The sequence below is a fragment of the Coffea arabica genome, chromosome 6e (assembly GCF_036785885.1).
Source record: "Coffea arabica cultivar ET-39 chromosome 6e, Coffea Arabica ET-39 HiFi, whole genome shotgun sequence".
Classification (NCBI taxonomy): domain Eukaryota; kingdom Viridiplantae; phylum Streptophyta; class Magnoliopsida; order Gentianales; family Rubiaceae; genus Coffea; species Coffea arabica.
The window spans coordinates 1,966,247-1,986,314 of NC_092321.1; the positions used below are offsets into that span (position 1 = coordinate 1,966,247).

The 20,068-nt window shown below is 38.5% G+C and overlaps 3 protein-coding genes across 6 annotated transcripts; 1 reads left to right on the forward strand and 2 right to left on the reverse strand.

The window, feature by feature from the left end:
- Positions 1 to 1,456: 1,456 nt before the first annotated feature.
- LOC113694634 (16 kDa phloem protein 1-like) lies at positions 1,457 to 2,887 on the reverse strand. Its single transcript, XM_027213480.2, has 5 exons — positions 2,648 to 2,887; positions 2,453 to 2,548; positions 2,233 to 2,377; positions 1,933 to 2,065; positions 1,457 to 1,647 (listed from the first exon to the last, which is right to left on the reverse strand). The coding sequence occupies exons 1-5, from the start codon at positions 2,718 to 2,720 to the stop codon at positions 1,588 to 1,590; spliced, it is 507 nt and encodes a 168-aa protein (XP_027069281.1). The 5' UTR covers positions 2,721 to 2,887; the 3' UTR covers positions 1,457 to 1,587.
- Positions 2,888 to 4,014: 1,127 nt separating this feature from the next.
- Positions 4,015 to 7,863, reverse strand: LOC113696206 (probable serine/threonine-protein kinase PBL10). 2 transcript variants are annotated; one of them, XM_027215594.2, is made up of 7 exons: positions 7,386 to 7,808; positions 7,166 to 7,291; positions 6,359 to 6,684; positions 5,951 to 6,086; positions 5,692 to 5,834; positions 5,432 to 5,555; positions 4,015 to 4,762 (listed from the first exon to the last, which is right to left on the reverse strand). In XM_027215594.2, exons 2-7 carry the CDS (start codon positions 7,221 to 7,223, stop codon positions 4,308 to 4,310), a joined length of 1,242 nt encoding a protein of 413 aa, XP_027071395.1. In that variant the 5' UTR covers positions 7,224 to 7,291; positions 7,386 to 7,808; the 3' UTR covers positions 4,015 to 4,307. The 2 variants fall into 2 exon arrangements, with proteins under 2 accessions (XP_027071395.1, XP_027071396.1); XM_027215595.2 differs by having other exon boundaries at positions 6,359 to 6,721; positions 7,166 to 7,863.
- Positions 7,864 to 15,195: 7,332 nt separating this feature from the next.
- Positions 15,196 to 17,988, forward strand: LOC113695191 (transcription factor AS1-like). Of its 3 annotated transcripts, none has more exons than XM_027214197.2 (2): positions 15,196 to 15,513; positions 16,651 to 17,988. In XM_027214197.2, the coding sequence occupies exon 2, from the start codon at positions 17,014 to 17,016 to the stop codon at positions 17,659 to 17,661; it is 648 nt and encodes a 215-aa protein (XP_027069998.1). In that variant the 5' UTR covers positions 15,196 to 15,513; positions 16,651 to 17,013; the 3' UTR covers positions 17,662 to 17,988. The 3 variants fall into 3 exon arrangements, with proteins under 3 accessions (XP_027069998.1, XP_027069997.1, XP_027069999.1); XM_027214196.2 differs by having other exon boundaries at positions 16,677 to 17,988; XM_027214198.2 differs by having other exon boundaries at positions 16,683 to 17,988.
- Positions 17,989 to 20,068: the final 2,080 nt, after the last annotated feature.

Here is a 20,068-nt window from a genome sequence, read left to right on the forward strand (position 1 = left end):
TTTCAAATTCCAATTTCGAATTATGTATCATGTATCTAATGATAAAAGTGTATACACTGTAAGTGTATAGAGAATTAATCATTTTCCTATTTAAATCTCATGCCTTTAAGATTTATTCAGCAAAGAATATATTAACTGTAGTCGACTGCCTATTTATCCCTGAACCTAAAGAAATATATAGTAAATCATTGACAAATACATAGATTAGACAAAAGAATTTCATAGTGCTGTACTAGTAATTAAAAGAAGGATCATGAGAAGTTTGCTCTTGAGGAAGTTCTTCACAGACTTCTTTTATTTTTGACAATCTAAGTGGATATTTTATTTTGAACCACCATAGGCTTACATTACTAATGGTTTTCCTTTTCCTTTCTCGAGTATAATTATAATACTCTTATGCCTAGTTTGGGAGATGAGATTTGCCACGTTTGAGAGTTTTAGTGAGAAATAAAAAGGAAGAGAATCCGACTAATTTGAAAGGAACAAGAAACCTGCTACAGTTTAAAAAAAATTTCAGCCAAAATCGAGCAAAAAGCAAAGGAAAGCTACTGCAAAAATATTTTAAATTACCCATTCTTATCCTTTTTTCTCTCTCGTAACTTAACCTTTCTCTTTTTTTTTTTTTTGGTATCCTCAACTCACAAACCAGACGAATCATGCATTTGCTTTCAACAATTTTCAAGAAGAACATGTACATCAGCAGAACGAACTGGACCTGTGGTCGTGGACTGGGCCTGGGCTTCACAATGCAGGTAGCCGATTCAAATTTGAGCCCAGGACATGATGGTGGTCTTGTCTGCAAAGAACCCACCTCACCCATGGGCCTCAACATGTTTAATATATATCGAACCCACGACCACGTGGTTAAAAGCCACGCGCTCTACCGGCTGAGCTAAGACGGCATGATTGGTGATTCGACGTTAGCCGTTACACAAGGCATTCGCAACGGAGTGCAATCCGCGATTGGACGTTAGCCGTTACACAAGGCATAGCACATGTTCATTTCATTATGTTGCCTTCTTTTATTACCCTATCTCTCGTTTACAGAGTGTCTAGAATCAAATTGTATATTTATTTTAATAATTTACAATAAATATCTGATAAAATTTAAAGCTTTTAAAGTTGTAAAATGAAATCTACAACCAATTTATCATGATGCGTGTCATGGCTATTAGACTTCCATTATACTCTCATTATGGAAGAGGGTATACTGGTCGAGCCTTCTCTCACGCAAGCAACTTCCATAATTTTTGAATTGAATTCAGTTAAGCTGCATTTGGCTCAGAGATACTTGGCATAAGATTTGAAATTCTTTCACATTTTTCTAGTTATTTGGATTATTTAGGAGGTATTTGGGTTCCTAATTCATAGATTCTTTAAGTGTATTTTAAATATAGAAATAATTAATGAATTACAAACTCAAATTTCTCCTAAACAATTTAAACAACAAGAGGAATTTTGCAGAGTTGCAAATCTTTCGTCAAATCCCTGATACAAACAAAGCCTTAGTGATTGACATTTTCATTGGTTCTGGTAATTTGAGAATTTCCTTTTTTTTCTCGACTCGATTGTCCTTAATAATTCCATTCATTCTTGATTAGCGCATTCCTTCCGGCCTTCAGGATTTTCTTCTATTCCATCTTTGATCTGCATAAATATTAAATAGTAGTACATCAATTGAATTAACCCAAAGTCATGCTCAAAATAGAACTTAGAAAGGCAACATCTCTCCACGCTTTTAATTTAGACGCAACTTTTAATTATAGGTTCTTTCAAGTAGTTGCAAAACTGGATGCAACAATTATTCTCAATCTTTTGCTATATATGGTCGTGGCTACAAAAAAAATACCTTATACTTTTAGGCCAAACATTATTTATTAAAATTTAAGAATCCAAATGTCAAGCTTGAGCTTATAAAGTATGAAGTCTAACCTTGGTGAAGGTAAATGCAACAGAAATTTCTCCAGAGTAGGACTTGTCCGATTGAACAACTCTATAGAGGCGAGGTTGAACTTCAAGCTTCCCCTTCTCTGCCCCGATTGATAGTATATCTTTTACGTACACCCTACATGCACCAAGTTATTAATTTAAACACCATAAAGAGAAAAAATTATGTCAACAGCATATTACAGTCACAAAAATTGATGCAAAAAGAAGTGAAATATTATATATATATATATATATATATGTGTGTGTGTGTGTGTATATATATGTAGAGAGGAGGAGGGTTACGTAGATTCGCCAACAAAAACATCGTCGGTGAACTTGTGTTGGTCCATGACGCGAAATATGATCTTATACACTCGATCTTCTCCGCCATCCGGATACTTCACCTCAAACGCGAATTTCTCATTCCACTCTCGTTTGTTTCCTTTCCCTGCAATTTTTTTTTTATTACCAAATTAAGTTCAAAGTTTTCGAGAGCTAGATAACATACTAATATGGGGATTACCTTTGGCTACGCAGCTGGTACGCTCCTGCTCTCCGTACAGGATGTGTACGTAAGGCTTTGTTGCTAGATTACAAGGATTTAGGCAATTTAAGCAACCTACGAAGAATATGTTTTTTTTTGTTAAAAAGAAAAGAAAAAAAAAACGAGGTTGTGGACAGAAATTCCTTAGAGAATAAAGAAGAGATATATATATACCAGGAATGCATTTGTCTCTGTCTCTGATACCTTGAGCTTCCACCAACAGGACCTCCAGCCTGCCGTTTGCCATCCGAGTTTAGGAAGATGATCAGTAAGTAGTGACTTCTCTGGGAAGTTCTTGCATTTTTAAAGCTGCCCGGCGGACCTAATGCTAATGGATTAGGTAGGCTGACCAAAGAGGTTCTAAGAAAATTTTTCCTGAAAAGCTGTCTACGTAAACAATAAAGAATTAGGAGCAAGTGGGATTTGTTTCGGATCCATATTAAGTTGAAATTGTATGACAAAGCCGTAGTTGGGATTTATGACTATTGAGTAATCGATGACTTGGAGATGAAGATCAACATGTAATATAGCAGCTAAGCTTCCTTAAGCAGGCAGCTAGCATTTGATACCGCGTCAATTGGACGTTGCGGAGCTGGACCATTTGACGCAGGTTACCCGAAAACCAACCCGTTCCTTCATCCAGCTGTGTATTTTGACTGCCAAGAAGACAGCAAACTCCCGTCTTTTTCTTTTTCTTTTTTCCTTTTTTCTAAGGGTGCAAACTCCCATATTTAATTTCAGGAAAAGGTGTGGGAAAAAAAACACAAGAATTAAAATACTACATAGAAACCGCGTGTAATATTACTCCTACCATTCATCAGACATCAATCAGATCAGTTGTTTGTTTGTGTAATTCTAATTACACCACATCTTACTTTTTACGAATTCTTGTGTTTGGATTGCATTTTCTGTCATTTTTCATGAAAAAATTATTGTAGCGATTTGATATATGTGAGGGAAAAAGGTGATAGGGAAATGTGATCACGGAAAACGACAATATTTTCCGACGGAAACAAGCAATCCAAACAAGGCCTTAGTATATCAACTTCTTTAGGTTGTGGTTATTACATAATTTTTTTTTTTTTTTTATTCACTCGTTTAATTAGAAGTAGCTAAAACAAACATGTAACTTTTGAGTTCAACCGTCGTAAGGTGAATTCCAAAACCGTCAAACAAAACAAAACAATTAGGTAGGCCAGGACCATATATTGTGGACAATTTTTCTACGCGGCAAATTATTCTTTTGCCAAATTTCGTCAGATTGTTTTTTTACTTTTGCTTTTCGTTGTTGGACTTCAACTCACCCACGGCCAGGGGCCATGACAGTTTGGGCTCCCTTGGGCTTCTCTATGCAATGCCATGCACCCATAACCAAGGGGGCTTGATTAGTACAACGAGATTTGGGCTCGATGGAGATTAAATTGGGATATCTGCATTTGAATCTACGTCTTCTTATCTACTACTCCGGGCCAGCAATCCAAAAACTCAAGCACCTGCTGCCAAGCCCATGAAACAAAATTAATAAATAAAGGGTCATGGACTACACATATAAACAGAGAGCTTATAGCACACATGCAAAGAGTTCAAACGCTACAAACTACAAAATTACAAACCAAAGAGCAACAAGTTCCTAATCTTTCCTCGCAACATCTGATGCAAAGATCCATCTACCAAAAGCATGCAAAACCCTTGCATTACAAGGAAGGAAGAGCAGCAGCTTTTTAAGCCTCGCCATGACCACCGTATTACTAAAAAGCAAAAACTGTACATCACTTGGGAATATAGCAAAAAATTGATCAATGCTCTCGCAATGGAATTGTCTTTCCTCCTTCCTTCAAGCATAAAGTGGTGAAGATGAAGGTCTAGGGTAAGCCGTCATTCCAGGAGCTTCTTCAGCACTTCTTCTGCAATGCCTAGGCCCACCACCTGAATTGCCATGCAGATTTAACTGGCTGTCCTTCTGGTCATGGTTTGATGTGCCTTTCAAGTCCTGGAGCTGCTCTAGAGTTGTTACAACCTCGTCCATGCTTGGCCTCACCTTGGGGTCCACGGACAAGCAGTGAATGGCAAGATTAGCCACCCTTAGTGCTCGACCCATGGAATACTGGCCTTCAAGACGGGCATCCAGAATGCGGAAAATTCGGCGTTTGTTGGTAAGGTAAGGTTTTGCCCATTCCACTAGATTGTGTTCCCCAGTTGGCCGATTCTTGTCTATTGCTTTTTTCCCAGACAACATCTCCAGAAGAACAACTCCAAAGCTGTAGACATCGCTCTTTGCAGTTAAATGACCTTTTCAGCAAGGATAAAAGTTAATAATGGTGCACATTATTATGTTACTAAAACCAGAGTGAGTTCCATCAATCAATTGTTTACCATAAAAGTTAATGAGAAATAAATGTAAACCAGAAGAGTGATAAAAATGTCCATCTCTTTAACAGCAAGGACAGAAGGTTACGGAAATATCATACTTCATGGCCAGTCACATCCATGCTCATCATATTACCGTCATGTTATATGTTTATTCCTTGCATCATGATCACATCACCAATTTGTCACAGATTTCCCCGTATATATATATGCATGTGTGTGTGTGTGTTTGCGTGCATGCGTGTACACACACATACAGACCGACACAAGTTGATCACCCATCAGATTGTATTCTGCAACAGTACTACATCATCTTCTTCTGAACAGAGTATCAAAGTGTAATGACTAATCATCTTTCAAAATAATTGTTTCTTTAAAAGAATTTTGGTTGCAGCAATTTACAAAAGAAGAGTTCACACACGTGATATAGAACATGAAATGCCATAAAACAGAAACGCAAATCAACCGGAACAATGGAGGAAAGCTAAATACAGAAGCTTAGCAAAAAATGTTCTATAGCATGTATTCAAGTCGGGAACATGAAACAAAGATACAATGACAATGGTATTATGACACGCTAAGTTGATTTACCTGTTGATAGGTACTCAGGGGCAGCATAACCATAGGTCCCCATAACCCTAGTAGAGACGTGGCTCTTATCACCAGTTGGCCCATCCCTGGCCAACCCAAAATCAGAAAGTTTGGCATTGTAGTTCTGCAGAATTAAACCAGAAAAAACAGCAAGGGAAATAGAAATCAGAAGACAGATACTAGTCATGTCATGCGTAATAGAAGCAAGAAAGTTCATTATCTGTTAAAATATTATGGAAAATGGTTCTCGAATCACATACGGAGTCAAGGAGGATATTAGAAGTCTTGAAGTCCCTATAAATAACTTTTGTTTCAGCACTGTGAAGAAAGGCAAGTCCCCTGGCAGCGCCAAGAGCAATTTTCATACGAAGGCTCCAAGAGAACGGCTGGAAGTAAGATCCTTCTGATTGAATGAAAATCAACATGTGAGAGAACATTTCCATTATTAATAGATAGAATAAACCAGGAAACTCTTGTCACAACTAAAAGGTCTAGTCCTAAGAGGACATAAGAACCTACTTCTGAATAGATGATTTTCCATGCTACCCTTGGGCATGAACTCGTAGACCAAAAGTCGGTGGTCATCCTCCAAGCAGTACCCGATCAACTTCACAAGGTTAGGGTGACGCAGCTGCCCAAGATAATTAATCTCGGCCTGCAAATCCAAAAGTTCAAAAAGAAAAATTAGCTAGTTGACAGGTGAAGAGATAATTCTTCAAAACTTTAGTGCAATATGAATCACTTTAAGTGTGCCTAAGTGCTGTGTTGACTTAAAAGATTCAAAGTATTTCTAAGAAGCCTACGTAACAAGCAAGGCCAAAAAAAAAAAAAATTTTTGTGTCATAAAGTACTTGTGCTACAAATAACTTGCCTCCTATCACTTATGAATAAGAATTGAGGATATGCCAAAAATTTTAGATTGCTCACCAGCCACTCCTTGTGCCCCTGCCAACCATCTTGGTTTAGCCTCTTCACAGCTACAACTATCCCAGTCCCAGGCTTTGATGCTGCTTGGGATTGCTCATCAATCCACCCCTTGAAAACAGAGCCAAAGCCACCTTCGCCCAAAACACTGTCAGGCCTGAAGTTTCTGGTAGCTGCTTTGAGTTCACCAAAGGCGAAGCTCTTCAAGTTGGAGGACTCCAAGATCTCACCCTCACTTCGAGGGGTCTGACACATGGAAAATGAAGAGGCCTTGCTGCTCAAATTGCTCGTCTGAGTCCCATCCTCACTCACATTTCGTGAGTTTACTTCTACACACAGTCCAACAGCTAAGCGATACGAATAGAACTGAGAAAACAAAACAAGCAGCTAGGATATATATGGTACTTTTTTTTCCCACAGGCCAAGACAACGTGTAGGTCATACAAAATGAAACTTCGTGAACTGCATAGAAGCACGGTAAAAAGGACCCTACTCGTACTGAAGTCCAGCTAGCAGTTACAACCCAAAAATAAAAAGTACTTTGCAGCTAAGAATTCGCATCACCTAGTTTAGACTTTAAAGTCAGTTGAACTAGATAAACCTCTAATTGAAATAATCCTAGAAAGATTCACTTCCTAATCCACACAAGATAAAAGAAGAATGAAGACCGTGGAAAAATACCAGATTAAACAATTTAGCTAGCTAAGATTGATGGATTATACAATAATGGCAAAGAGAGACACCTCCTTCCTCATATTTCCTTCAATTTGTATACGTGAAGAACGGAAGCGAAGATGAAGGGCAAATTACCTGTACCAGAGGAAAATGGAAACTCAGCCTTGACTTGTTGGCTCAAGCAAATCCCCATGGAAGCAAAGCTTCAAAAAAGAGACAGCAATTCTTCGCTCCAGAAACCAAGCAAAGCGCAAGAGCCCACTTCAGGATGTCATTCGTATATGCATAATAGTATTAGATTATATCACAACCTGCTGCCGCAGTTGAGTTAAAACACATAAACAAACTTGAATACCAGCACTAGCACGATTGTAACCACCCCAGAACTTCTGTGAATCCAGATCTAATGTGAATTATGCCTCTCCTCCCTTTCCTCGAGTTAGGTATTAGCCGCCAACCACACCTCCCCTTTTCTCTCTTACTGTTGAGAAGAATCCGTGGAAAGAAGAATGATTGATAGTATACATGTAGTATTTTGCAAGCAGCTCACGTTAATTGAGGACTAAAAAGGGATGGGTCTCTGACGAGAGAAAAGTTGGAAGTAGAAAGTAGAGAGTTGGAGAGGGGTTTTTATTTTAATTGCCAATGGCTAAGACGGAAAGAAGGAAGAAGGCTACTTTTAGACCCTCGTGGGGAATGAAGGTTGACTCGCCTTTTAGCTTCTTCTTCCTCTCACTGCGTTGCAAGATACTTATTAAACAAGCAATTGATGACAACTGAAAATCAGTCAAAAAACTTGACGACTAGGGCAGCGGACTAGTAGGTGGGCTGTGTGATTCATTTCACAAACTTGACGGGTGTTACGATTAGTTCCGACTAATATTCGTTTGTGATTGGAATTTTTTGTTTGCTCATTTTAGATTCTAGCCGTTTTGTCGGGTTTAAATGGTCTAATTCAGCGTGCATTTTAGAATGGAAAATCAGCAGGTTGATTAGTAAATCGTTGTTTACTTAGTCTATCAATGGCTAGATGGAGCTAAAATGATTACCTCTACTCTTTGTCATTGAATCCAATTAATGCTCAAAATTTTATTTTATTTTTTACTGCTAATTTATCTTCACAGTAGCAAGTCCCAACTTTAAAGTCCGTTTGCACAAACTCGAGAGAAAATTTTGCACTATGATGGTGAAAATTTTATGTCTTGAGAGATTTTTTTTCTTTCTTTTTTTTTTTTTTTTGTAAAAATTTGCAATCCAAACAAGGTCTTAAGTCCTCACTTCGAAAATATATCAACATTACAAGACAATGAACCAACTCTCTCTCGAAGAGTTGGTCATCACATTAATTGTGGGGCGGGAGATTTAATGGTCTTGTTTGGACAGTAATTTTTCAAAGAAAAATTGCTACGTTTTTTCGTAAACACATTTTTCAATTACCTTTTTACTTCACACATGTCAAATCGCTACAGTAATTTTTCTACAAAAAATCTAAAAAAATGCAATCCAAACACAACCAAGAACCTTACCTCCTATCAATGCGCCTCTACATGAGAATTATTCTAAATTCATACAGGTGCGTAGTACACCCCGTCTAGTCTGATTCTGCATTTTTTATTTTTTTTTACGAAAACTCACAAACCAAACCAAGGTGCAAAAGACTTCATTGGGATTGTGAGTTTTTTTAAATATATTTCTCTTATAAAATATAATATTACAATGTAATATATAAAGCAAATAGATGATTGAAAAATTTGTCGAGAGAATTTCTTAAAAATTCGCAATTCAAACAAGGTACTATGACCTCACTTGGAGACAACCTGCATTACGTAACTCGCCCGGAGAAAGAGTCAAATAATTGATGACTAGTATTTTATTTTTACCATTACATGGAGAAAGAGTCAGATAATTGCGTCCCCCACCCCAGCCAAAACCATCCATACTTCCACTGGGCACACATGTGGAAACCTTAATAAAAAAAAATTTGGATGTTTTAGATAATCTGATGCTTCTAGTTGTTCCGTCCCTGTCTGTCCCCGCTTTTCTTCTAGAACTGCAGGTTTTTAAATCGTTTCTGAAGGAATTATTGAAAGTGTGGAACATCTGACAGGGATTTCCTTTTCTTTCTTGCTTGCTTTCTTTCCTTCTTTATTTTTTTTTTTTTTTTGTAATAAATAACGTCGACAGGTTGGTCAAACACTATATAGAGCATGGTATTATATTTTACATACAAGTTAGAACCACTCTCCTTGGAACATTTGACAGGTTTTCTAAATTATGCATCATTTAGATAATTGAAAAAAGAAGATTCATAATTTGGATTTTGCAAGGTGGATTTACATAGGAATTAGAAAGTGGGCCGTCAAGAAGGCCAAGAAAATTCATTTGATTTTCTGAACAAATAACCAGGAGGCGTGTTTGGATAGAGTGTATTATTTGTAATATGATTTAGAATATTTACTGTAATATTTTTTTTAGATGTGATATATATAAGATAAAAAGATAGCTGAAAACATAAAAAAATGATTGAAAAAATGTGTTTTATAATGCAAGTGAAATATTATTTAAAAAAATATTTGTATCCAAATCGTTTGGGGGAAAAAATGAAGTCGGACAAATATACCTAAAACCATAATAAAATGATTAATAATTTAGAAATTTAGGATTTGTGTCAATGATTTTAGGCCCAATTGTCATCAGAGATTTGATCTGGTCTGCGGGGTAGTGCATGGTTTCATTGTTGCTTTCACTGTTGCATGAGATCATTTCTTTTAAAGCCACTTACCATCAATATCAATATCGCTTTGTGAAGTTGAATTGAAAAGAAAATATCATCTGAAATCAAAGACAATTTCCCTAATGATCATATAATTCTGCTAAGAACCTGAATGCGCATAATCAGCACTGTTACTAAAAGGAACAAAAAAAGTGTTATGGTATATCTGATTTCTTATATTTTACTTTAGCCAATATATTCCCAGGTTTTAATTTCAAATAATGAGAATTAGGATGGGTTACTTACCCAATAAATAAATAAATAAAAATTAGGATGGGTTAATATTATTATTATGTGTTTGTAGCCCGTCGCCTTGAAAATGGAAGCCCAAGACAAGGGTCCTTTGGAAGCGGCATCCAGCCCATTCTCACGAACAGCTTTCCTCGCACTATGGTATGGGAATGGGACTATTACTACTAAAGGACTCTGCTTCATCGTAATGCAGGTGTCCAACATCCATCCAGCCTTTTTATATTTCCCAAATAATGGGCCTGTTTGGAACCTGAGTTTTTTGGGAGTTTATCTAAAATTTTAGTGTAGTGCACTGTAGAAGTTTTTGAAAAAATTTTGTAGAAGTTTTTGTAAGGTGAAAAACTTTTTTTCCTTTTCTCTTTCTCTTTCTCTTTCTTTTTCTTTCCTTCCTTTTTCTTTTCTTCTTCTTCTTCCCCGTTACCTCCGCCACCCCTAGCAGCCACCCCCTTTTCTTTCTTTTTCTCTTTCTTTTTCTTTTTCTTTCCTTCCTTTTTCTTTTCTTCTTCTTCTTCTTTCCCGTTACCTCCGCCACCCCCAGCAGCCACCCCTCTGCCCCGCCACCCCCCGCCTCCCCCTTCCACCTCTGCTCGCTTTTCCCCTCTGCCGCGCCACCTCCCTCCCCCCGCCACCATCTCTGCCCCTTCCCCCTTTGCCCCGCCTCCCCCTTCCCCCTCTGCCCCGCCTTCCCCCTCCCCTTGCCACCACCTCTGCCCCTTCCCTCTCTGCCCCGCCACCCCCCGCCTCACCTGTTCCCCTTCCCACTTCTCACCATCTTTCTTTTCTCTCCTTTTTTTCACAGAGAGGTGGGAGGGAAAATGGGGGAAATGCAGAGAAAGAAAAAAAAAGACAATATGGGAGGATAGCAGGGGAGGAAGAGGGGGAGAGGGAAAAAAATGGGAAAAAAAAAGAAGACCGGCACCGGCACCGGCACCGGAAATCAGCGCCGGAGCCGGGGACGGAGGTGGTGGTGGGGGAGGAAGAAGAAGAAAAGGGGAGGGGAATTTTTTTTTGTTGTGTTTTGGATATTTTAAGTGTGTAGATAAAAAACTTTGGGAAGTTTTTTGGGGTTCCTGTAGCAAAAATTGTTAAAAAACTAGTAGCTAAAAAACTTGGTAAAAAACTAGGGTGCCAAACAAGCCCAATATTTCGCTTACATTATAAACACATTTTCCAACCCACCTTTTTATATTTTCAACCACCTTTTTATCTCACATACATCATATCATAAAAAGTGTTACAGTAATTATTTCAAATAATATGTCAAATAATACTCTATCCAAACAAATGTTTCTCTCCTCTACGAGTATTCGTGACTACTAAGCACCGATGGACTATTCATGCCAGTACGTAGCATAGTAAAAGGACGCAATTTGGTTTTGAATCCGTGGTCAAGAAAATTTTTTTCCCTTGGCTTGGTCACCGCACTAGAGAATCATTGAGCTTTGGTTCAGTGGCTTTAAAAAAAAAAGGACTAAGTTTCTTTTTGGACTGTAAATCAAGGGTTCGAACCTCGCTTACAGTGAAAAAAATTCTAAAGAAGTGTCAAACTATCTCTTTGATATAGTCAAGTATGTATATCTGTGAGTCCCTTTCACAACCTCTTTAACCTTCTTTTCTTGCAGAATAAGATAGATTAGGTTATACAAATGTTATTGTTGAAAAAAAAAAAAATCCATACTAGAGATATCTGTCGTCGTGCTCTCTGTGAAGCCTTCTTTGGAATCACGCAGTTAAGCCCCTTTTTTTTTTTCCTTTTCTTTTATTGCTTTTCTGTGCATCATTGTTTCATTTTTTTTTTTGGTTGGGTTATTTTACTACGAGCTTGGTTATAGTAAAATTTCAAAAGGGACTGAAGTGGCCAACTTTGCTGGTGGGTTGGTAAGCGTAGTCCGATTGGAGTGTAGCATTGGATTGTTGGACAGAGTTATTAAATTCAACCAGACCCGCCGATTGAACCGGCTACCCCAATGATCCGGACATCAGATCGGGTCGAGTCTCTAGTTCAACTGAATAAGAAATTGATCTGATCAAATCCGGACAAATTCGGTTGACCTAGTGGTTCAATCGGAAACTCGCTCAAATTTTTAATTGACTCGATTTACCTTTTTTTTAATATATAATTGTGGGTCTTTGTTTTTTAAACAAAATGTACATATGCTTTTGATAAGTTTTATACATTGGATCTTTATTTAAATATATATAAAACTTTACCACTTTCTTAATTTTTATTTAATAATTTAATTTTTTTAATAACTTGTTTATTTTTTATTATACAATTAGTCCTTTTAACTTTTAAATTGACAATATTTGATTAGTTAGAAATTACTTTATTTTTAAACAAAAATAAAATAATGAAAAAATAATGCTATATTTTTTAAAACAAGCGATATAGATTTTGTTTTATACTTGACTATATTATTTATTTATATAAAAGTACAATAAAATGAAGTTAAATCTTCTATTAATATCTACATATTTATTATATATCTTCCTGAGTATAATAATTCATATCTAAAAACACTTTATTATACATTTTATGTATATTAAAATTACTATTTTATATTTATAAATATTAAATTAATACTCACAGGTTCTACTGGTTGAACTAGCGATCCATTAATCCAATCCCTCTGCCGGTTATTTACTGGGCCGGGTTTAGTAAGTATGTTGTTGGGAGGAGGTAAGTGTTGTCCAATTAGATTGTTGGGAGAGATTGGTATTTTGATTGATTTCGATATTGATCCCCTTGGCCGCGGATCCCTATGCACTATAGTATAGGATCGGATCAGTTGGTAGTAGACCTAGGGAAGGTCCTACCGGTTGTGTCGAATACTGGCGTTTTGAGGCCATTAGTAATTTGAATCAAACGGCATCATATGGCGACACACACATTAAGGACTACGTAGTGCTTTCCAGACTCCAGAGTCGAGGCTCCTGCTGGGAGCGGTTCCTACTTTCTACCGTAGTGTATAGTTGCCTGCCGCTCCAGACCCCCACCCAATTCCACTGGCCTTTTCAGAAGTGGGATCAGAATTGAGATCAGGCCCTCGAGCAGGATCTCCCTCACTTTTGCAATTTTGATGACATGTCTTTGTCATCTTTCCTTCCCCACTCTAGAGTTGCCCTTCTTCCCCCTCTTCAGGGCTTTTTGGAGTCAAATCTGTGGTACCAGTAGTATTTGTCTCGCTAGGACCGCTGCCAAATTGCTGCAGCCACCGTAGTATTTATTGAACTTGTTTACTTTAAGTATGGTCTTTCCTATTTAATGTAAATTATCAAACACTTCATCCATATCAATTTGATAACCATTAATTCACATAAACAAAGTTGTTTGGCACAAAACCTATATTTGGCAACTTAAGAAGAACTTTTGGAGCAACACAAATTTTTTTTTTCTTGTATTAAGAGAAGGGTATTATAATTTGACATGTACAAGCATTTTGGGCCTATGTTAATTCCTAAACCGTTAAAAGAAGGAAGATTTGTGTAGTTTTTAGAGTTTTGGGGAAGCTCTTTGTAATTGTCAGGAGCATTAAGGGAGGTTTTTGAAATTATCCCTGAATCTATCCTACAGTCCATTGCAGTAAGAGGAATGGTAAAAGACTTTGAATGAGAGAAGGGAAAAATCAGACGCAACCGCATCAATGACAGCTGAGAGGGCAGGGCAGGAGCAGGGTCAGGGTCAGGGCTCGGGGCTGTAAGGTCCAGTCCCCATCAGAATCGTCCCTTTGTGCCGTGAAATCCGGACTGCAGTCACCCCCACTTCCCCTCCCCTGCCCGGTGGTGCCCCAGCTCCCAAAATCATCCCTCCAAAGTCTAAACAAAGAAAATACCTGGGTATCGATTCCTTCGCCTCTCAAAGGATCTTGAGATTTCCATTTTCCACTGGAGCCATTCTTTTATTTTTTTGTGCAATCTGTTTGTTCTTGAAAGGTTCATAACCTGAACACTTGCTTGTGTAGTAGGGGTAGTATGTTGACAACGATAGGGATACTGGCCGTAAGTAACGTATCAGCTAATAATGCCAATGCGCATAAAAATTCTCTCAGGTCCTTCCTGCAACAAAAATTCTTTAGGCTGTAGAGTTAGAACTAGAACCCCCTCAGAAGTACACGATGCTCTGACGCATTATATTTGTGGGTTTTGATTTCCTTTTCTTGTGAATTCTATAAAGACCTCTTTGGGGTGTAGAATTATACTTAAAGCGTTATTTTTAAAGAATTTCTTTTTGGGAAAAAAATACCCCCAAAGGAAATGGGATTTTTTTTTTCTCAAAAAGGAAATGGGATTGAGGTGCTTCAAATTTGCATCTCGAGTTTGGGGTGGATGCTGTTGCGGTTTGCTTTAGGAATCTGAAGGACCCCTCTAGCCTTTAGTCTAGTAAAATGCAGCCAGTTTTGCAGAAAATGGTTAAAAGGGTCATTGAAGCTAGGAAATAACTTTCCAGTAGTAGTGGTAATACGCTAAAACAGGATAAGAAATCGGCAGTGAAAGAAAGAAAATTGAGATGGTAAAAAAGGGACCACCTCCCAAATTACCCAATCGGGGGCATCAAAAATTGCAGTAAACATGACTGTGGAATAATCTACAGTGCATATTGATTGCTTTATAATACTACTACAATATTTTGTGCTATACAGCTCCTAGTTGTAGAAAGAAAGGATGTAGTAGAAATTTTGGCTATGTTTTGCATAATAGCTAAGAAAGAATAAAAAAAAAAAGTTGATTCAGTTTAGAAGAGCGAACCGTATGTTCGAATTTTGTTGTCGACGTGAGAGTTGTGTTAATAGACGATTTGTAAGAATTTTTATAAAGGATTTTAAGGCCTTGTTTGGATTGCCGGTTTTCGTCGAAAAATTACATCGTTTTCCGTGATCACATTTCCTTATTACCTTTTTCTCTCACATACATTAAATCGCTACAGTAATTTTTTCATAAAAAATCACGAAAAATGTAATCCAAATACATTATGCTTTCGAAATACGTTCTGGTTCGTACCGACGACGATGACTGAAGCCGAATTCATCCAATTTTATTTTTTATTTTTATAAAAATTAAAAAGAGCTAAGAAAGAAAGCACGTAGTAGAAATTTTGGCCATGTGAGAGTTGTATAAAATCGCTGATGCTAGTAGTACTTCTACATCTGGAGGCTCAGAAGCCTGCTCCAACATTTACGTCATCACATTCTTTTGGCGCGTCACTCAGCCATCCGGGAAACATAAAAGAGAAACCGCTCGTCTCCGGTCTCTGCTGCTACTAGCCCACTCTCTTTCTCTCTGGGTCTCCACCCCTCATTTCTCTTCTTCGCACGCCCACTTCACTTCACTTCACTCCAAAGTCCAAGTCCAGCCTTCAGAGAATTACTACTCCATCCATCGTTTCTTCATCAGAGAGAGATACCTCTTTTCTTGCCGAGTGAAAGCATGCAGTGCTGGGATTTCTTCTGTATCCTACCCTGTAAGTTCATTTTCTCTCTTGTTTCCTCATTTTCTTCTTCTTTTTTTTTTTCGAAAAAAAAAAAGAAGACACTTGGGTCTTGTTTGTGGAGATATATGTTTTGTTTTCTGATATCAAGATTGATAACGTGTGCGGGTTTTCTATGGCTACATTATGCTTACTGGCTAGAGAGATGCAACGGAGTAGTGTTTGCTGTGAGGGCCATCTGTTCGGAAACTCCTTTTCTTCAGTTCCAGTTATTCTTCATGGTCCCGGCCCAAAAAAAAAAAAAGAAAGAAAGAAAGGAATTAAATCATATGGTAGTATATGTTTTTAGGACCAGCTTTGAATTTGCCTTGACGAGTTGTCTTTTTTTTTTTTTGGGGTGGCTAGGACATATTAGTAGTAGTTCTGGTACATCTGTTGAGTCGGAGAAATTCCTACTATCACGTTAGATAAAGATTTGATTTCCTTATTCCCACTGTACGGAGAACAAAGTAGCCCTTCTCTTTTGTGGCAAAACTTTTAATTATGCGCATCATGTTATGCTAACTCTAAGCAAGTCGTCTACCCTGCGATATATATATGTTGCTGGAGATTTTCGTATTGTTCATTCCTGACACTAGCAAAATATATACATATGCATATATATATATTTGTTCATGTGGGCAGCACATTTTCTGTTCCCGGCTACTTTAAATTTTCTGGGATGCTTCAGATCGACTGCTTTAAATTTCATCCGTGCCTCTAATGTAGTAGGTGATTTAGTTATTGCAGATCAGATATCGATTAGCCTTGCTCAATAAGTAAATTAAAACCGTGATGGTTAGTCTCCAATCTACAGTTTTCAGCATGTTATCGTGTAGCAACAATCTGTTTGCTTTTGGGAATTCACGATGCAACTTGAAACAAAATTCAGATCTAGGGAGAGTTAGGAATTCATATAACTAATTGTTCAGATCTGAGGTCTGTGGACTATAAAACTCCAAACATTTGTTTTCTCCGTGACAATCAGTCGAGCATGCTACTTTCAATATGGTTGAATCGCAACAATTCTGTTTATGTTTGCACCGGCACTACAATTCTGCTCATGCTTCATTAGCTGTGTTTGACTGAGGGTAAAATAATGCCAATATTTATTCCCTCTGCATTGACCAGACACATGATTAAGAGTTTGTGGCCAGGGGCAGTGGTGTTTACACCTGGAAATTAAAGAGGGGCAAACTGAAGAAGCTGCTTTGTTGCTTGCTTCTACGAGACAGTATGGCCCAAGAAAGTGGCGCCTGATATCTCAATGCAAAGCATTGTTATCCGTCTTCAGGCCAATTAGCACGTAAAGTAATTGGAAGAAGAAATTTGCAGCTGAAGTCTTTGGCTGAACTGCGTGGGAAGTTTTTATAATAGAAGCAGCAAAGAGGACACTCAGATATTAGCCGGCTGAGGAGGGAAAAATACAATAATCATTTTTTGGAGACTTTTACTGAGAAACAGCTTAAAAAGCATAGTGTCGAAGAATTTCTCATGGCTACCTCGAGCGGCCAGTTTGTCTGTACTGATCCACTTGCTCCTCCTCCCCCAGTATTACTTCCTCCATGGCTTTCAAATTCTACGTCCGGTGTGCCTGTTAGGCCATCGTCACCTTCTGTGACCTTAAGCCTTTCACCTTCAGTGGTTCCACCACCACCACCAGGAGCAGCATGGTTGCAGCCTGATAGAGCAGCAACAGACGATAAAAATCCTGTCTCGAACAGTTTGCCATGTCTTGGGATGGTGCCTCCTCCCCCCTCCAGAGAGAAGGCCGCGGTGGTATCTGAACTCTTGGAATGCTGCAAAGAATTGGAAGAAATGCAGCGTGCTTGGGCAGTGCACAAGAAGGAAGCAGCCTGGAGGTTGAGGAGGGTAGAGTTACAGGCGGAATCGGAGAAGGCCTGTAAGAGGAGGGAGAAAATGGAGGCAATAGAGGCAAAGGTGAAAGCACTGAAGGAAGAGCAGAAGGCTACTCTGGATAGGATTGAAGCCGAATACAGGGAGCAGCTAGCTGGATTAAGGAGGGATGCAGAGGCCAAGGAGCAGAAGTTGGCTGAGCAGTGGGCGGCTAAGCACTCACGTCTAACTATGTTCCTTGAACAGATGGGGTGTCAATCAAAATTTGTCGAGCCCAACTGCTGATAAAAAGGTTGCTTTGCCTCTGCTTCGGTAGAGCTACCTTAAACCTTGCTTTGCAGTTTGCCCTCTGCTTCTGTAGACCTACCTTAACCTTGCTTTGCAGTTTGCCCTCTGCCTGCAAGACCCGTACGTTTCTGTCATATTGTTCTTTGCATATTGCCAACTTGGTTGACAATATTCGTTGGGTTAGTGATTTTGCACCTCTATTCAGCTATTGTAACCGTTGGGTCATTTCTTGATCTTGGTTTTCTGCATTGGTCTTCTGTATCTACTTTGTTTATTTGAAGAACCAAAAGGTTGGCTGATCCTTCACCTTTTGTCTTTACATTACATGTTGCGCATATCATGGCCTACGTCCTACTCTTTCCACACAATTCCCAAACCCCAAAAACCAAAAACAGCTGCTTCATTCATACCAAATAGTGATATGCACACGTACAACTGTGCATCTACTACTAGAAGCTATAACATGCACAGGATGATGAGGGCGGTCTGTTTAAATTTAATGAAAGGAACAGCAACCAAAAATAGACTAAAATTTAAAAAAATTAGCAACAATTACTACGCGGATCCAGTAACTATCTAACCTCCGCCAGACTAAGAAAAGCTTTTAACATGGTAAGTACGGGATAAGATTCCCAACAATTCTTCTGTCTTCTTCAGTTTCGGAGTTTTATGCATCCTGAAAAAGAAAAAGCGAAGGAAGAAGACCATTGGTCTTGGTCGGGCAATTAAATGATTAATTGCAAAATAAATCTACATCTATTTTCTATACATAGATTTCTCCAATAAGTACCAAATGGTTCGAAATAGAAAGCATTGAATTGAAGGATTTGCAGGCATACGTATTTATATATCCCGTTATCATTATTAAAAAAAGCGATGTGTGTGATTGTTCCTCTTAACCTAGCAAGGCATTGAAGAATTGAATAAAGGTTCCCAAATGTAAAATGCTTGAATTGGTAGAAAAGCCCCCGCAGGTCCTGGTTTATGAACTCGCAAGTCATCATGGGGGCCGGGGGGACATGATCTCTTCACACAAATTTGCTAAACCAAACAAATAAAGAAAAGAAAAGAAATTAATGTTGTCTACAGCCTCATCAGTTTTTTGAGTTTTACTTGAGAAGATTGCAAGTACTTCCTATGTTATTTCCCTGCATTACAATGTCAGCAATTCCTTTCAGTTCCGAATTGGGTAAGTTGGACGACTCCCGCGTCCGCCTTATTGGCCTCATCCACACAAAATACTCTTAATTGTCCTTGAATAAGAAAGATTTTTAGGAAGGTGAAAACAAAACTTAGATTGTCATCATCCTCCATAGGTTCCGCTGAAGTACTTGACAGTATAAAACACTACACAATTTTGTCATGAAAAGAAAATGGATATGTGTGTGTATCACTCGCTACTGCTATTGCCGTTTGCCTCTATTTATTTGTCTCAAAAAAGACCTGGAGGATCAGGCTCAAACAGAAAGTGAGAATAATCCACAAGGTCTTCTTCATCTTGTTGATTATTCACGTTGCCGTCACCGCCCAAACCTTGGCTAAAAATTTCGACCACCTCCATTTCTTTATCCGTCCACCGATTCATCGCTGCTTCCTTATTATCTGCATTTGCATTCCCAATCCCACCTTGCTGTAATGGCGGCTCCGGGATAATGTTCCCTGCACCTTCCTGAGTTTTTGATGATGGCTCCGCATTTTGGCGGGCATGTTGAGAAGGCTCGCCGCCGTTCATCACCTCACCATCAATCTCTCCAGGACTAGTTCCATTTTGATAGCGAATGGGGCCTGCTGTCGTTTGGGGATGAATCCTAATTTTGGTTTCTTCCTTCTGGAAACCCTTGAGAAGGTTTTCGTGGGCATCAAGAAGGAAAGCCTCAACGCTAAGCTTCTTGTCCTCTTCTATGATCGCCGCCTCGTGGGTTGATGGGGGCAAGTTCATGAGGTTTGCATATGCGTCATCGAAAAATTCTTTCACTCCTGATTGATCTTTAGTCTTCATCCCTGTACGCCAAGAAACTGGGAAGATTCTTCTTTTCTTGGATTCGGAACCAACAATACTAGTATTGTATTTCGGTTTCTTGTGGTTTCGGTGTAGTGATGCTTCAGATAATTTAAGCAGTTGAGGACCCTGCAATACCAAATCCCATACATTTTACAAAGTGATTGAAACTCCTCGAGGCAAGGCAAGACTATGTAAATCTAAACCTAGTTTATATACAAGTAAAGCTGTGATATATACAAGTAGCAACCCGATCAACTCACCTGAAGCTCCTGAGCATTGGTCTCCTTCTCGATAGATGTTATAGTGTTGTTGCTTCTGATGAAGTTGATGACCTCAACTAAAGATCGAAACATTCTTTTGCACGTTGGATGGAAATAAAACTGCAACAGAAATATGTTTCGT

What these genes read in the sequence shown, in the direction of transcription:
- LOC113694634 (XM_027213480.2), bottom strand. Translation starts at nt 2,720, where the DNA reads ATGGCAAACGGCAGGCTGGAGGTCCTGTTGGTGGAAGCTCAAGGTATC. An exon ending in CAGAGACAAATGCATTCCTG is followed by an intron (nt 2,549 to 2,647) that starts GTATATATATAT and finishes TATTCTTCGTAG; the next exon opens with GTTGCTTAAATTGCCTAAAT. An exon ending in GTTTTTGTTGGCGAATCTAC is followed by an intron (nt 2,066 to 2,232) that starts GTAACCCTCCTC and finishes TGGTGCATGTAG; the next exon opens with GGTGTACGTAAAAGATATAC.
- LOC113696206 (XM_027215594.2), bottom strand. Translation starts at nt 7,223, where the DNA reads ATGGGGATTTGCTTGAGCCAACAAGTCAAGGCTGAGTTTCCATTTTCC. An exon ending in AGGGGCACAAGGAGTGGCTG is followed by an intron (nt 6,087 to 6,358) that starts GTGAGCAATCTA and finishes TTGGATTTGCAG; the next exon opens with GCCGAGATTAATTATCTTGG. An exon ending in CCCTGAGTACCTATCAACAG is followed by an intron (nt 4,763 to 5,431) that starts GTAAATCAACTT and finishes CTTGCTGAAAAG; the next exon opens with GTCATTTAACTGCAAAGAGC.
- LOC113695191 (XM_027214197.2), top strand. Translation starts at nt 17,014, where the DNA reads ATGGCTACCTCGAGCGGCCAGTTTGTCTGTACTGATCCACTTGCTCCT.